This window comes from Drosophila mojavensis, unplaced genomic scaffold, assembly GCF_018153725.1.
Source record: "Drosophila mojavensis isolate 15081-1352.22 unplaced genomic scaffold, ASM1815372v1 contig_49, whole genome shotgun sequence".
In the NCBI taxonomy this organism is placed as follows: domain Eukaryota; kingdom Metazoa; phylum Arthropoda; class Insecta; order Diptera; family Drosophilidae; genus Drosophila; species Drosophila mojavensis.
Window position 1 is genome coordinate 4,399,311 of NW_025318872.1, and position 16,304 is coordinate 4,415,614.

The window sequence follows — 16,304 nt, forward strand, 5'->3', positions numbered from 1 at the left end:
ATTAAAAATCGATAACTCATCCCGATATTTTTTATCGATAAAAAATTAAAATTTACCCCCACCTCTATATCCACCCCCTCACCTTCACTTTTGTAAAAGGCGTATTTCAAATACTAGAGCAAATACATGCATCTTTATAATATAATCATAATCTAAAAGTTTCATGAAGATCGTATGTCCACAAAAAGAGTTATTAAACAATTAAGTTCTCATAGTAAGCGCACACTGCGCCCATGCGTGTTTATGCTTGTGTGTGTGCGTGCGTGTTTCTTGTGTAAGCTGAAAGACGCGAAAAATTATTGAAATAGCTATTGGATAAGAATTACTATGAGTATGAATCGCAATCCACCTATTCTTCTGCAGATCCATACATGTTTTTGAAAATATCTTTATGAAAATATCGCTTTATTCTTGAAGAATACAATTATTCCTAGTAGTTCACTTTATTAAAGCTAATTAAAAACGTGGCAGATCGTAAATCGCATATAAAATGGTATTGTAATACCATCAATTAATCAATTATCACGAGTAAGAGTTGAGAATGCTCGACTGATTTCCCATTGAAAATGGGTTCAGGGTATAAAAATACTTCCAGAAATATTGAAATGATATTTTTTCAAAATTTAAAATATCATCAATACGATATTTTTTTATACCCTGAACCCATTGAAAATGGGAAATCAGGGTATAATGGTTTTGTGAAAAAGTATGTAACGGGCAGAGGGAGGCGTGGCAGACCCCATAAAGTATATATATATTCTTGATCAGCGCGACGAGCTGAGTTGATATAGCCCTGTCCGTCTGTCCGTCCGTTCGTCCGTATGAGTGCGTCGATCTCAGAAGTTATAAGAGCTAGAGAGCTGAAATTTGGCGTGCATACTCGTGTGTACCATACGCAGTACGAGTTTGCTTTATTTTTTCGATAATTCATCCGATAACTTTTTAATCGAGAATAATCGAAAAATCGGCATTGTTTTTTCAGCCTAATTTTAACATTTTTATACCTGGAGTCTTCAAATTTGCGTTGTATATAAAGTTAATCGATACAAAGATTTAGTAATTTACAGATTTTGGAGACCACGCCCCCTTTCCACCCAATTTGTAAAAAACGTAAAAAAAATTTCAAGTACTAGAGACTTGTGCTTTGGAATGTACACACATATTCATCATATGATTACACTCTGAAAGTTTCATTAAGATCTTATGTCTACAAAAGAAATTATTCAACAAATAAATTCTCATAATATTGCCCACACTGCAGCGCAGCCCAAGCGCAGTCGCTGCTTACTGCGCAGTTAGCAGAGCGCAGGCTTATGCGTGCGTGTGGATGCATGTGTATGTATGTGTGCATAAAAATGCAGAATGATTAGAATATCAGCTTAGAGGGTTCAGAGTATCTCCTAGTCGAGCAGTCTCGACTAGAGCCTTCTTACTTGTTTAATATTGGACAGTCCTACTGGACGAAAACGACTTCATAGTTTGTAAGATTTAAGTTTTCCTGCGAAAATGTGTTTGATCTCATATTTACGACTAAGCTGGACGACTAAGCCCGACGCTCGTAAATATTTATAATTGGATAAATCGCTATTTTGAATTCTTATTGAGTCTCTAGATATAACGCTGTGGATTCATACAGACAGAGGGACGGCAACTTGGACATTCTACAAATCAAACAGATTTCTTTTCTTTTGTGAGCAACTGTATGAGCAAATTAAAAGGCAAAATATCATTCCATTACTGCACGAGTGAAAACAGCAAATGTTTAAAGAAAGAAAGAAACTGGACATTCATACTGTAGTTGCCAATAGCTCCTGTTGATAGCCAATTACTACACCTTTACATTATTAATGCGGCTTAATTTTTTTGCATGTACAAAATGCGCACAGTTATATCAAAATGTTTCATTTAGCAACATGTGTGAAATGTCTGTGATTAATAACAAATTAAATTTTAATTAATTACAATTTGTTTTCCTTTTGTTTAATTGCACCTGGCACCTGGCACCGGGCACCAGGCTGTCTTCATTTAACAAGTCATCTGCAACACCTGGCCTAATTACAAACAAGTATGAAGGCTCCAGTCGAGACTGCTCGACTAGGAGATACCCTGGACCCTCTAAGCTGATATTCTAATCATTCTACACTTCTTTTATGAACACATACATATACATGCATCCACACGCACGCATAAGCCTGCTCACTGCTAACTGCGCAGCAAGCAGCGACTGCGCTTGGGCTGCGCTGCAGTGTGGGCAATATTATGAGAATTTTTTTTTTTTTTTTGAATAATTTATTTTGTAGACATACGATCTTAATGAAACTTTCAGAGCGTAATCATATGGTTAAAATGTGTGGACATTCCAAAGCACTCTAGTACTTGAAATGCGTTTCTTACAAATTGGGGGAGAAGGGGGCGTGGTATCCAAAATCTGTAAATTACAAAATCTTTGTATTGATTACCTTTATATACAACGCAAATTTGAAGACTCCAGGTCTAAAAGTGTTCAAATTAGGCTAAAAAACCAAATCAATTTTTCGATTATTCTCGATAAAATAGTTATCGGATGATTTATCGAAAAAATAGAGCAAACTCGTACTGTTCTCTGGTTAGTGGTATGGTACACACAAGGATGCATGCCAACTTTCAGCTCTCTAGTTCTTATAACTTCTGAGATCGACGCACTCATACGGACGGACGGACGGACAGACGGACAGGGCTATATCGACTCAGCTCGTCGCACTGATCAAAAATATATATACTTTGTGGGGTCTGCCACGCCTCCTTCTGCCCGTTACATACTTTTTCACAAAACCATTATACCCTGATTTCCCATTTTCAATGGGTTCAGGGTATACAAAAATGTCATTAACAGATATCTATGTATAGTATGCGTTATCTTTGCTTTCAGATAAAGAGTGGCTCAAAATAAAATTTTGTTGCTCTGTAGGTTATTTAAGTTTTCCCCTAAATCTGTGTGTTCTTTATTACTTTTGAATATTTATACTACCGTTTTGTTTATCACTAAATATCGATTAACCTCTAGTTATGCACCAAAATAAAAACAAGTAAGAAAACTCTAGTCGAGAGTGCTCGATTAGATATTACCACTAACCACAGATTAGTGATACTACCCGAAACCAAACTAATAAAAATGCCCATTTAGTATGGCTAAAATTTCAATTTCGATGTATTTACGCACGCACGCGTAAACACGCATGACTTGGTGACTTACTATGGGAACTTAATTGTAAATGAAACTTTCAGATTATGATTATACCATGGATATGCATGCATTTGCCAAAGCACAAGTCTCAAGTACTTTCAATACGCTTTTTAAAATATGTGGGTGACGGGGTGAATATAGGGGTGGGGGGTGAATTTTGACAAAAAACGATATTCTATAAAGTACATATGAATCTACATTAAAAATTTGGCGACTCTAGCCTTAAAGACGTATAAATTTATTACTGGTTTTCGATAATGTTTTTAATCGATAACAAAATAACGAGGCCAGTTATAGATTTTTAAAGCAAAACTTGACATCCGCGTAGTATACACGGACATTTAAAGAATTGAGGTCTATAGCTCTTATATCTTCTGAAATCGACGCGTTAAAACATACTGACAGACGGACAGAAGAACAGACGAACAGACGGACAGACAGACAGACAGTCAGACAGGGCTAAATTAACTCAGCTCGTCGCCCTGACACGCCTCCTTCTGCGTTCATTTCAACAAAACCATTATACCCGGATTTCCCATTGAAAATGGGTTCAGGGTATAAAACGATCTTCAGTGCCCTTGTAAACTAAACTCATGTATTAATATATGTGTTAGTATCAAATTGTAGAATGATAGGGAAAAGAGCATTCGGCTTGCACAGAATCTAGGAACTTAATTATGTCCTTTTATTTTGATAAGAAAATCAATTTTAAAACGTAGACTATTTATACACATATGTACGAATCTTACATTTTTTACTAGCATTCGCACCTTAAATCCTAATATGAGCAATTTTTCAACCGCCTCGGTTAAAACCGACTGACAGAGAAAACAGAATTTGTTCACATATTGAGCACATTTACAATTTCATTTCATTACTCAACATTGAGCTAGTGGATGACTTATATATTAATATTTATATACCCTGAAAATGAGATATTAAGATATATTGCTATAATTACTGTAAAAATGAGAAGTGTCAGACCCCATAAAGTATATACATATATTCTTGATCAGGGTGACTGGCTGACTGGATATAATGATTTTTGTAATATCGTTCTGCCCAGAGGATCGAAAATCTAAATCGTATAGGGGTATATGCAGCATCTATAGATATAATATATATTCTGATATTTCAGACGTGTATAAATGAACTAAATAACTACTAAATATACCCCTAAAAACTTGTTCATTGTAAACTCCAATATCTCTATGAAGACATTTTGAATGTTTTTAAAGCTGTCATACAACTGAAATTTCTTCCCTGTTGATATTTCTGTAAGTTATATACAGATAATTATTTTACGTGAAGTAGCCACAGTCGCGTATTGATTATATTTATTCAATCTTTGATTTAAGCCCTTTGTCACAAACTAAAATCAATCCATAAGAAGGGCGTAAAATCGTATTTAATCTGCGACATCGGAGAAATCCCTTTTCAGAAAACTATCGTTAAATGCAGAAGCACATCTTATGGGTAGCTTCTCCTGCAGTGGCTTTATTGAAATTCAATTTAATGCACATCAAGCTGAACGTATTCGTTGGCGGCTGCCACTTCTGGCTTCTGGCTGCTGTCGCGTGTCTCCTGTCTCCTATCTCCTTGTTGTTCCTCGACTCATTAAATATTAATTGTAAATTTTAATTAAAATAAACCTTTCCGATTACGGCAGCAAGTTGATGCTGTCCGGGCCAACTATGTGCCGCTGTTTCTCCCCAGTAATATTGTTTACCGATTTTCCATTTCACAAACTGTTCAGCAAACGTGGTCACAGCTACCTACGATTATACACATGTTGGTTGATTGTGTGCTCGAGGATTGTCAATAAAAACCATTAATTCGGATGCAAACTCTGGGCATGAGAAAAGATGGAATACGGAAATTGGTCAGGAAAAGTCATTGTGATTCGATGGAAGATTCATGCGCAATTGTCTCTCTTACATAATTTGCTTGACTTCATATAAATATTTCCTCTGAATTGATACAAAGCTCGCTTATTTTACTAATATTAAAAATTATATTTTATATACACCATATACCATATAATATATTAGCCTACTCTCCCATATACCAATTGCCTTATATCGGATATACATCATATATCATGGTGTATATCGTATACATATACCAAATACCATATACAATATAAACACGTTTTATACATTTAACTTCTTTTATTTCCATATAATTCAGATCCTCGACTTATCATCTACATGATTTAATTAATTTTATTATGTTGTATATTCATTTAAACAGGCCTAAATGAATTCACACTTATTGATTTGCTATGCTTTTTTAAGGTTTCTTTGCTTTTCATTCAACAACATTTATTTTGTTATTCTTGTAGGCTTTTCATCTTCATTTTGTTTCATTTGTTTGGACTTTTGTAAAATTCATCAAAGTAAGTGTTTTCTTTTGTTGGGGAGATCTTATCCTAAAAATGGTTTGTTTAGCATAAACAACATTGATGTAGAGTGAGGCATTGACATTAAACGAGTTTATTAAAGACTTGACATATGTATGCACTAATGTATTTATGTATATATGTATATATATATATGTATGTATACCGTTGGATTGCCATTATACCAGTTGTAATGAAATGAAACCAAGCTACATTAATAAAAGTACCGAATGTTGGCAGCGAAATTGGCAATGATCAAAGTAACTATAAAGCATTCTCCATTCCGGATAATTGGATTGCACATAAAGTCTATCACAGAAGATACACAAAAACTCAACTTACCAAAAATTAGCAACGATAATTACTAATAACAATATTAACTAATGCTACAGTAGACTTCGTTCAAAATCCACATCCATCGTCTAGTGCCAAAACAAAGCAAGTCCTATCAAGACGTGGATGCACCATCTATAGGGATGCCATGGGGAAGCTGCGGCAGCTGTGGCAAAAATCTTCACGCTGCTCCAATCGCTAAGTCCGGCCAAATTTCGTGAAGCGGCACGCATTAAATATGTTGTATTGCCCTCTAGATGGGGTATGATGAAACGATGTCCTGGAAGTTAAAAACAATATTTGCAAGAATTTAATAGCTTGACGCTACGCTAAAGTCTCTAAATGTACTTAGAAGGGATAATTAACCCTCCTGATGATGGAGCTCTGATTTTTCAGACAAATATTGTAGCTGTACAGACAAAAACAAATTGTTTCACTAAAACATTAGTTAGGGCTGGCTGAAATCTGCGAAGAACTGAGCTCATTCAACATTTCATATTTGTACACATGACAAATATAGGACGCTTATCCAAATTTGTGGTAATAGGGGAAAAATGTCTAAATATGTATATGTACAAAATTCAAAGTTTTTGTCTCGAATGGTTTTCGAAATAGATAACCTGCAAAGCTGATCACCACGATAAGGAATAATTTATCCTACCTCAATCTGAAATATACCAAGTACAACCGATAATGTACATAACATAACATTTAACAAATCTGTATATACATGATAGATAGATAGATATATAACCTACCACGATGAAACGAGAAATCCCTCTGCTTGGCATAGCTCCAATTGCCGGCGCTGTATTTGAAATCGCTTTCACTTATGTAAGCGACACGATATCCATAGATTTGCATCTCGTCTGAGACATTGGTCATGCGTGGCGTCCGTAGATCCAGCTCGAAGGCATCCGGATAGAGACGCTTGAGTTGGAAGCGCGTTGGTCCAATGGGCTTGGCGCCAGGGCGCAACTTAATTATCCGCTCGAGCATGCCCAGCGGATTAGCCACCTTACACTTGTAGTCCCCGAACTGGCTGGCATTGCGAATATTCAGCTGCAGAGTTGCTCCGTAGTCCGCCATGAAGATGCGATGATTGAATCCCACAATCCCTTTGCCATTGTGCAGCCACGTAAACGATGGCGGTGGTTCGCCCATCGCATCGCAACTGAGATTCACGGAGCCACCGACATAGGCATATTGCACAGGCAACGTTTCGTTGTAGAACCACTGAGGCTTGTCTGAAATAATGGGCGAGAGGATAGTTAGTTTGAGGAGAGTTGGGTGCTGCCGAAAGGACTAGACCCGCATGAATGTTCAACTAGGACAAACAAGCTACAGCTAGACAGAGGAGTGGAGCCATGCCATTTGGTCGTTGGCTCAAAAATCCAACCGATTCCTTTGGGAGGACCAGCAGCCGCCACCCAGAAGCCCCCATGCTCCATTCAAGCGTAAACTGATGACACATTTTAGCATTGGCTGGTGCTCGTCCTTGCCGGCGACATTGCAGTCATCCTTGGGTATTATTGCTCAGGAAATGCAAGCATACTCGAGTATGTTGCAAATTTTCAGCATTTCGACTGGGATACAAATTAGTTTCGTCATCTATTGGCTGTTGTTTGCCCAGCAGTGGGTCAGAAGGTGGTCAGCTTACTCGCACCTACTGTCCGCAGCCACACCCCTATCGTCATCCTCCTCCGACGGGAGGTGGTAGTCGGCAGTCGTTAGTCATTAGCACAATTTAGATGGTAATGGCAACTCAATCGCAATTGCAAAGAGGGAATTCCGGAAGAAAGGCAAATGAATGTTGCCAATTTTCTGGTTCCGTGTTAGTTTGTTTAGAGCTCATAGAGCAGGCGTTGGCCCATTGGTCATATTATGCGAGCCACGTTTAATTGGAGCTGTTTAGGAAACTGCCAGCAGCTGTGTGTCCATTTTCATAACACCCAACAGTTCGATTCACGTAAAGCGACGTAAAACAGGCAAAATAGTTTAGCAAACAATTAGAGAAGCCTTTGGGTAAGTTGATAAGCTTTGAATCGACTGTGATAGAGTGATACAGACAGAATATATAATTTACTAAAGATATAGCCGATATTGATTGATACATTGAAGAGCACAACGGAGACTCTTCAGTCTCTCAATCGAGTCTCATTATATATCTCATTATATATCAAGTCGAGGGTTATTCACTACTATTAGTTAGCGAGCAATAAATGGGTTGCAAGGGCTTTCCAGAGTTGGCCATTTTAATACTTACGTTGTATCCTCAACAGTATCGTTATTTGATCCGAGTCTGAGAATGTGGGCGTTATTCGCATGGCTCGACAAGTGTATTCTCCTGCATCCGATTGGCTAACATTCTTGATGAAGAGCCCGTCGGAGAGTCGTTTGTGTTTTGAGGAGTTAGCAGCTAAACGAAGCAGAGAATGGAGACTTAGTAAACTATTTACCTTCTTCACTGCCATGATATGTTACTACTAACTGTTTATGTATTCGCCGTTGTGCAGCCAGGAGACTTCCGGTACAGGTTGGCCGTGCACAAAGCAATTGACCAGAGCATCGCGCCCCTCGCGCACCGATTGCACCTGCTCCGTCTTGTCGAATGATATTTTTTCTGTTTGTGAATTGGGAAAAAGTAGAAAATGTAAAACATCATATGCATCTTGCTGGTCTGAATCAATAAGGCGTTGAGCAACTAACAAAATGGATCAAAAGTAAACTCTGAAAAGTAAACTCTGAATGACGGATGGGGAGAGAGACTGCGTACAAAATGTTCAAATGCTCATTTATATCACAAGTTTGATGATGGACTGAAGGATGCTCATTAAAAACGTAATGACACCAAATTCATTCTGTTTTTATTTTATCGGGCTTTATTTCCCTTGAACAAGTTTCTTTTTAACAGAGGTTACCTATGGCTTTTCACCTGAGATATTTATATTCATTCATTTCATTTCAAATTCATTTTATTAGTATGTATTCATGCCCGATAGGAGTTTTAATAATGACAAAAGGCCCCTTTATACTACTTGGCTGACTGTTTAATTACAGTTGAGGTATATAACTTACGGTTTACAAGCAGCTCAAAGGATTTTCGTGGCTCTCGTGCAGCGGGCGAATCCATTTCACAAGTCCAGTTGCCCTTGTCTTCCAGTGAAATATGTTCAAAGACCAGAGCGAGTTGGCCTAAGAAGGAATCAATTTTGCAAATAAGTAAATAATATACAAATAATGTATAAAACCATGAACGACATCAGCGCTTTAAACTTCTCAAATGACTAACCCGTCTTCTTTTCAATGTGAACGCGCCCTTTGGTGTTCTCACGGGGCTGACCCCTGGGATCCCGCCACTTTGTGTCAACATCCTTGTGCACTGTTTTGCAAAAGATGATGAAGGAGTCATTTACAAAGTGCGTTATCGACGGCGTCGACGGCGTCAGAGTTAGGGGCGACGGCAGGTGACTGGGCAATACATCTATTCGGGCCGTGGATGAATTCTCCAGCTCCACGGCTCCAAAGACTGCAGCTGCTATAACAAATAACAGATAACAAAAATTTGACTGAATTTATCATATATTCCTGGAACAGAGCTGTCAGAGGGCACGGGTAAGAAAGATAAATAGCGCAAATAAATTTGACGTAACCTTATGATCGAAGGCGTTAATATAACATAATGCATATATCCTTCTTACCCTGACACACTTATAGGATTCCGCAACTCTCTTTCGGTAAACAAGTTTGTACACACAATGCAGTTGATAAGAAATAATAAAGTTTTCGGAATGCCCAATGCACATGCCGGTGTATTCGAAAAATAGAAATCCCGACCACCGAGGCTAAAGAGCAGAATACGGACGACAACATCTAATGAGCCAGAAGCAAATGCAGATTCATTCAATCGAACAATCTGGTACGATGGCAAATAGGCCAGAGCTGGAACCATGGGAACCATGGTCACACGAATGGCAGGAATAATTTTTATCCTTCGTGGCCAGAATGACACGGGTGCCCCCAAAACTATCTGAATGATTTGGCAACGACGCATCAGAATGCGATTGTGGACTATTCGTCCTGGGAGGTCAGCACTGAGGGAAGCTCTTGGTCGCTGGAGAAGATGCTGGACATTCAGTAAAACGCTAATCGTCGCAAGAATCAAGGTGGAGGCGTATGTAGATAAGCTGAGCAACTTAAAGCAGTGGAAGTATCGCGAGCTACTTTCAAATAATGCGACTTGCACTTAATATTGTAAGCAAACGGGTGAACACACGTCCTCAGATGTGGTATCGAGTAAACGCACACAAGCACACAGCAGACCCACGCACACATACGCACGCAAATAGAAGGGCATTCACCGGGGTTGTTGCTTTAGATAAATTAGGGCTTGGATATACGCTACATACAATATCCTATATGAATTCGATTTGAAAAGAATAACAGATATATACCCCATCTGAATGGGCAGCTGCTGGTTTGTTGTGGGAACAGGAGAGAAACAAACTGAACAGAATGTCTTTAAATACCTTTAAAGATTTCATTTATTTCATTTTATCAAAGCATAGCTAATTGGCCTTAGACCAAATCAAAATAGATGGATCAGGAAACTGACCTATCAAAGCCGAAGTCGAAATAAATTCAAGCTGGATGACTCCGAATTACTTATCCAATTTGATTAAATTATATGTGTTGGGCGAATGAAGCCTGATTGGCATCTAGCCTGGTCCCAAAAGTCCAAAGCTCTTGGAAGTGTTTCCAGAATGAGCACAAACAGTTTATAGCATACTAAAGGCACTGAAAGCAAAGCTCCTACTAAGTTACAAGATTGACGAGACGAAGAAGGAAGCATATCCACACATAATTTGGAATTACCTATACTTTCCATTCTATATAAATATAAATTGTATATTTTCTCATTATTCAAACAGAGTCGTAAGTGCGATCACTGTTTAAATTTTTTGTTTAAATAATTTAAAAATTAAAAAAAAAAAATTTTTACCCAACAGTTTTTATTTAACGTTAGTTTGTTAGTGGCTTTCAGTAAATTTCCTTACCATTTCTCGACAGCTGAAGCAGACAGCAAATTAATATGCATTTATCCATGTTACATGTGCTGCTTTTATTTTGTTCCTTGACGCTGATCCTTTTCGACGTGAATTATTATTATAATTGCGTTACTCACTTAGGTTCACTTTTGGCCAGGATAATGGCTAATGACAGCGTCATAAAGAGGCAAAGAGGCGTGGCTTTGCCAAAAAACAAATTACTCATGGGTCGCCCACTGCCGAAATAGTTTGGCTAGCAACACATTCGCATTCACAGCCACTTTCACTTTTAGTTTCACTTTTGGGGTCGGTTTCACTTCGAGGCGAATCAGCCGCGGATGACATCATCTTCATGAGTGAAGGCCTGGGATATTCTTATCTCAACACAGCAACTCCGGCACGGTAAAGACTTGATTTCCGGCAACATATCCGCGCCGTCTACTCCTCTTTTTGCTTTATTTGTGTTTAGTTGCTCCACCTTATATCGCATGGGCACTGGTAACTCGAAATACGTGGGACAATCGCGCGAGGCTCGGTACTAATGTCCAGAGTGAGTTTTGCGATTCGTGATCCATTTCAACCGAGTGCCAAAAACGGACTGAAATCCAAAATGCGTAGACGACAGGACCTGCTCCTCGGCTGCGAGTGCCGACTTGAAGCGAAGCACTGCGACGCGACGCGAACTCAACTTTGACTTCAGCTTCAGCTGTAATTTGCTTACACTTGATTTCGTTGCTGGCGTGTTCAAATCAGTGCAAAATCAGAAATGGTACTGAAGGACATTGCGACTCTTGTGGAATCCTTTACTTTCGTCACATTGTAGACAGTTTGTCGTCATCTTCCCAAAAGCAACAGTTCGTTCTAGCAACATCCAACATGTTGCTCAACATTCGAATTGTCGGCTGGGGAATTTGACGATACTGACAGTATCAAGCTTTCACGTTGGGGTAGTCGAAAGCTTTAAGCTTGCACTTTAGCAAACTTCTTATGACAAATATAACAGACTATAGAACACTGTCACTGTTGCAAAGTTAAAACTCACCAATGTTTGTATAACACCAAGTTTGAAATCCTATAACGTATTGTAAAGGTAAATATGAATAAGTTGAAATATTTTCCAGTAGATGGCGTTTAAGCTTTGCCAGAAGTGAACTCACACGAGTCATAATAGATAAAAATATATATCATTGCATACTTTTTGGCAGCTAAAGAATTGGTTTTTTTTTTAGCCCAAGAATTTAAATAAAACAAATTGTTCCTGTCGTTAAGTAAAATAATTGCTAATAATAATCTGTGAACACTTCTTCTGCCTTCTATTAAATTATTATTTAGCTGCATCGTAATATACTTGATTTCTATAATACCATGAGAACATTATACGCCTTCAACATGATAAGGTACATGCATTAGAAAAGTCTGGTGGTTGATAAATTGACTAGTAACACTTTAGAAATGATTGCGTTACTAGCTGTTTGTAAACTAGACATGGTTGATGACTTCACTCTGGCGGTGTGTCAAGTGTGTCAAGTATCATATTGATACTTTAGCTCCCATAATTTAAAACGGAATTTCGAGTAATCTGTGACCACGGTTGTCTATAGTAGTCAATTGCCGAATAATAAATATATTCGCATGTCCTATTACCTTGCTTACTATAAAATTGCCTTGCCTTACGGATTACACCATGATACTAGGTATATGGTGATTATATGGCGCATGATGCTTGTTGAGTCAACTAATACAATGTTATGGTTGCTGACTTCGCTGTCGTTTAATCAATCACTCTTTATTCAAACACGGCTGAATTCATTTCAATTGCAAAATCTTTATTGTCTTTTATGTCCATCTTGAAGGAGGGCATGTTAGCCATAATAAACATAAGGGGATGCATAGGCGACAGCTGGATAGCCTGCTGAATAAACAAATTGTGGACTAGGCTTAGGATTCGGCCCTGGTGCAGGTACAGCCACAGCCAAAGCGAGCAGAGCAGCGAGCAGCAGGAAAACCTAGAATATAGAATATATAGAATTCTTTATGTCCATCCCATTAAAAGTCCTTACCAGCTTCAACATGGTGAAAGACAACTATCTTCTTGGAGCGCACAAAAGTCAACTGTGGCGCTTCTGTGCATGAATGCATGCTTTTATATTCTGGAATAAAACTCTACATATATTTAAATTTTGCATTCAATTCACGTCACTCCTTTCCCGGTTGGGGACGTCATCGAGGCGGTGAGCCTTACCCCAATAAGTGTCATCTACCAAGGCAGCGATATGATCGCCCTCTTTCAATTCGAGAATACCCTTGCAAAGGCAGAGACAGAGTCGCTTAATTCTACTTCGCTTAACAGAAAAATGCAGAGACTATATAATAGTTATTATTACTAATATTACTGAATATATTAAACGTGAAATTACATCGCGAGAACAAACAGAGTATATTTCAGAATTGTTAGTTAAAAAGAAATCAAGGTAAATAATAACAGCAAACACAAAAATATTTTTTTAAACCAAAAAATAATCCTCTAATCCGCTTATATATCACTCAAATGTGCAATTACCGAATTTCGCCAACTCACTTAACTCGCTTTATTTGGGTTCGTAGCATTTTGTCTATGTCATGGACAAACTGCCTTTCATACACATATGTATGTATGTGTCAACATGTGAATAAGGCTAAGATGTTCATGAATATATGTATGTATATGTTCCATTTCGTAATTATTCAGTAGGATTATTAGCCAATATTAATACTCTCACTCTTACCAAAAATAATATTTATTAAATATTCGTTTCTTTGCTGCTCTGCTTACACAAGAAACAGCACATGCACACACACACACACATACAGAGGCATACGCACGCACGCATAAACACGCACTGGCAGTGTATTTACCAACACACAAGTCTTTTTAGTATTTGAAGTAATCCTTTTACAAATTTAGGGATGAGGGCGTGGATATAGGGGTGGGGTGAATTATAGCAAAAATCGAAACTATAAAATACAAATGAATCTATATTTAAGTTTTTGGATATTAGTTCTAAAGATGTTGGAAATATAATTTAATAACTAATTTTATCAATAACAAAAATAATGGGATGAGTTATTGATTTTCTGCGATATGAGCGTGATATTCATGGACATAGAACAAATTTAGTCTTTAGCTTTTACATCTTCAGAGGAACACGAGTTCAAACATACGGACGGACAGACGGACAGGGCTAAATTAACTCAGCTTGTCATGATCAAGAATATATATGTTTTATAGGGTCTGCCAAGCCTCCTTCTGCCCGTTAAATACATTTAACAAAACCAAAACAATTTTATCCTGATTCCCATTGAATAGGGGTTCATGGTATAACAAACTTATATCTTTCAGTAATATAACACAAAAATAGTTACAAATACATATAATAAATTATAGATAAACTCATATACCTGCAATTCTTTACATATATTTTATATAACTTCCAACTAATGTCACCTACTTTTGTCGAACACAGGTAGAGATTAAGGTTAAAATTACACTGAGATCTAAGGACTTTTGAGTCTAAGGAAGAGGGCAGCAAGACTTATTGACCTAAATCACACAGGGCCATTAACAATCAATGATAAGTCTGTATACGTTGCTTATACCAGATGTATGTAAATACTTACCGAACTTTGAATCCGCATAAGTCTGTTATTTTGGGGCAAAGTCCGCAATTATTATTCAGAAAGGAACAAATTTAGCTTCTGTGGTCGTTTGTAAATTTTATTCAAATCGCTTAATCATTTATCACGTTAATTGCTGGCGAATGTGATCAGAGCTGCGCTAAAAGCCTCCTCCAAAGAAATGTCAATTGGTATTCAAGATGCATTTCAAATATATGTTTGGCGAGCCACAGAATCAAAACAAAGTACCAATCACTTTCAAGGTCAGCGTCAGAAGTTGAGCTTATTGCATACATTAGACAGATGTATGTATATGTATATGTATATGTATATGTATATGTATATATTCAAGTACGGACTTACCTATTGTTCCCGAAACATGAGTGCGCGATAAGAAGGCATTAGAATGCAAAGCCACTTTGATTGCTGACAAAACTATTAACAACTCTTTAAGAATAATGTGTGCCAAATAAAAGTGAAATAAATACGCAAAATGAGAATGAGCAAAATGTGTGATGATGTGATGTCAATTCGCTTATTCTTCATAAATAAGTCATGAGAATCTGTTTCGAGTATAAATAGAGACTGCGCCCGACCAGAAGGCATCAAAACTCATTCTGCAATTGATATTAAAACATCCCAATAGTCTCTTCAACCCAAAAACATCCGTCAAAATGATGAAGCTAGTGAGTTAATATACAAAAAATTACAGAAACTATCTCTAATATATGCTCTTTCATAGTTCGTTGTCCTCTTCGCCGCTCTGTTCGCCGTTTCCATGGCTGTGCCAGCGCCTGTTGCCCGTGCTGCTCCTGCACCAGTTCCAGTGGCCAGCCCAGAGCCTGCTCCTCAGTTTTACTATGGTGCCAGTCCCTATGCCTACTCCGCCTACTCGGGCTATGCGGCTCCATACGCTTATTACGGTTAGGTGACCTCATCCAACTGATAGCTGGCCTTCACCCCGATTGTTAATAATAGCCACGGAAAATACACGAGCTGGAAAATCTATTTAGGTTTTTAGTAATAAATACTTACGCAATAAAAAAAAAATTAAAAAAAAATAAAATAAAAAAGAATATTCGTCTAAAAAAACGCAGCGATAACTATTTTATTGTTTTGAATCTTAAAAGTTTATTGAGCATTTCTGAGATTGATGAGTGTCGTACAAAGCAGCTTCTATGCGTGCATCACTTCAATGAACAGCTTTAATAGCAATGTTGTGATAAGTTAAATACTATACAACACTTGACAGAAAATTCATTGGTGGTTCCATGGTGTAATGGTTAGCACTCAGGACTCTGAATCCTGCGATCCGAGTTCAAATCTCGGTGGAACCTGATTCGAGTTGCATTTTTTATATTATTATTATTTAAAGAAAATATGAGTTTAAATCCAAAGATAGAGGAAAACATTTTTTCTGCAGATCTTTCAATTTTTTTGGGTATATAAAATTTTACATTTCTAAATAGGTAGTGAACTTGAGCTTACAAAGAAAGCACATTTCTTATACATAATTTTTCATAGGACCCACATGTGGTTCCATGGTGTAATGGTTAGCACTCAGGACTCTGAATCCTGCGATCCGAGTTCAAATCTCGGTGGAACCTTAGTTTATTTTGTTTTTTTTTTTTTAATTATTATTTAT

At 37.6% G+C, this 16,304-nt stretch overlaps 3 protein-coding genes, 1 long non-coding RNA gene and 2 other non-coding genes across 7 annotated transcripts; 4 read left to right on the forward strand and 2 right to left on the reverse strand.

Annotated features, from left to right (window-relative positions):
- Positions 1-5,797: 5,797 nt before the first annotated feature.
- LOC6578132 (neural cell adhesion molecule 2) lies at positions 5,798-11,702 on the reverse strand. Of its 2 annotated transcripts, none has more exons than XM_015166005.3 (7): positions 11,015-11,702; positions 9,250-9,492; positions 9,036-9,152; positions 8,449-8,580; positions 8,224-8,376; positions 6,716-7,204; positions 5,798-6,237 (listed from the first exon to the last, which is right to left on the reverse strand). In XM_015166005.3, exons 1-7 carry the CDS (start codon positions 11,061-11,063, stop codon positions 6,047-6,049), a joined length of 1,374 nt encoding a protein of 457 aa, XP_015021491.1. In that variant the 5' UTR covers positions 11,064-11,702; the 3' UTR covers positions 5,798-6,046. The 2 variants fall into 2 exon arrangements, with proteins under 2 accessions (XP_015021491.1, XP_002004054.1); XM_002004018.4 differs by having other exon boundaries at positions 9,250-9,495; positions 11,015-11,701.
- On the forward strand, positions 9,483-10,966 carry LOC122757343. Its single transcript, XR_006357345.1, has 2 exons — positions 9,483-9,572; positions 9,675-10,966. It is a non-coding gene; the product is annotated as an uncharacterized LOC122757343 (long non-coding RNA).
- A 1,108-nt stretch (positions 11,703-12,810) lies between the features above and the next one.
- On the reverse strand, positions 12,811-13,174 carry LOC6578133. The gene is made up of 2 exons (XM_002004019.4): positions 13,066-13,174; positions 12,811-13,011 (listed from the first exon to the last, which is right to left on the reverse strand). Exons 1-2 carry the CDS (start codon positions 13,075-13,077, stop codon positions 12,868-12,870), a joined length of 156 nt encoding a protein of 51 aa, XP_002004055.1. The 5' UTR covers positions 13,078-13,174; the 3' UTR covers positions 12,811-12,867.
- A 2,059-nt stretch (positions 13,175-15,233) lies between these two features.
- LOC6578134 (neuropeptide-like 4) lies at positions 15,234-15,720 on the forward strand. Its single transcript, XM_002004020.4, has 2 exons — positions 15,234-15,345; positions 15,402-15,720. Exons 1-2 carry the CDS (start codon positions 15,334-15,336, stop codon positions 15,585-15,587), a joined length of 198 nt encoding a protein of 65 aa, XP_002004056.1. The 5' UTR covers positions 15,234-15,333; the 3' UTR covers positions 15,588-15,720.
- A 204-nt stretch (positions 15,721-15,924) lies between these two features.
- Trnaq-cug lies at positions 15,925-15,996 on the forward strand. The gene has a single exon. It is a non-coding gene; the product is annotated as a tRNA-Gln (tRNA).
- Positions 15,997-16,194: 198 nt separating this feature from the next.
- Trnaq-cug lies at positions 16,195-16,266 on the forward strand. Its single transcript has one exon. It is a non-coding gene; the product is annotated as a tRNA-Gln (tRNA).
- The last annotated feature ends 38 nt before the right edge of the window (positions 16,267-16,304 follow it).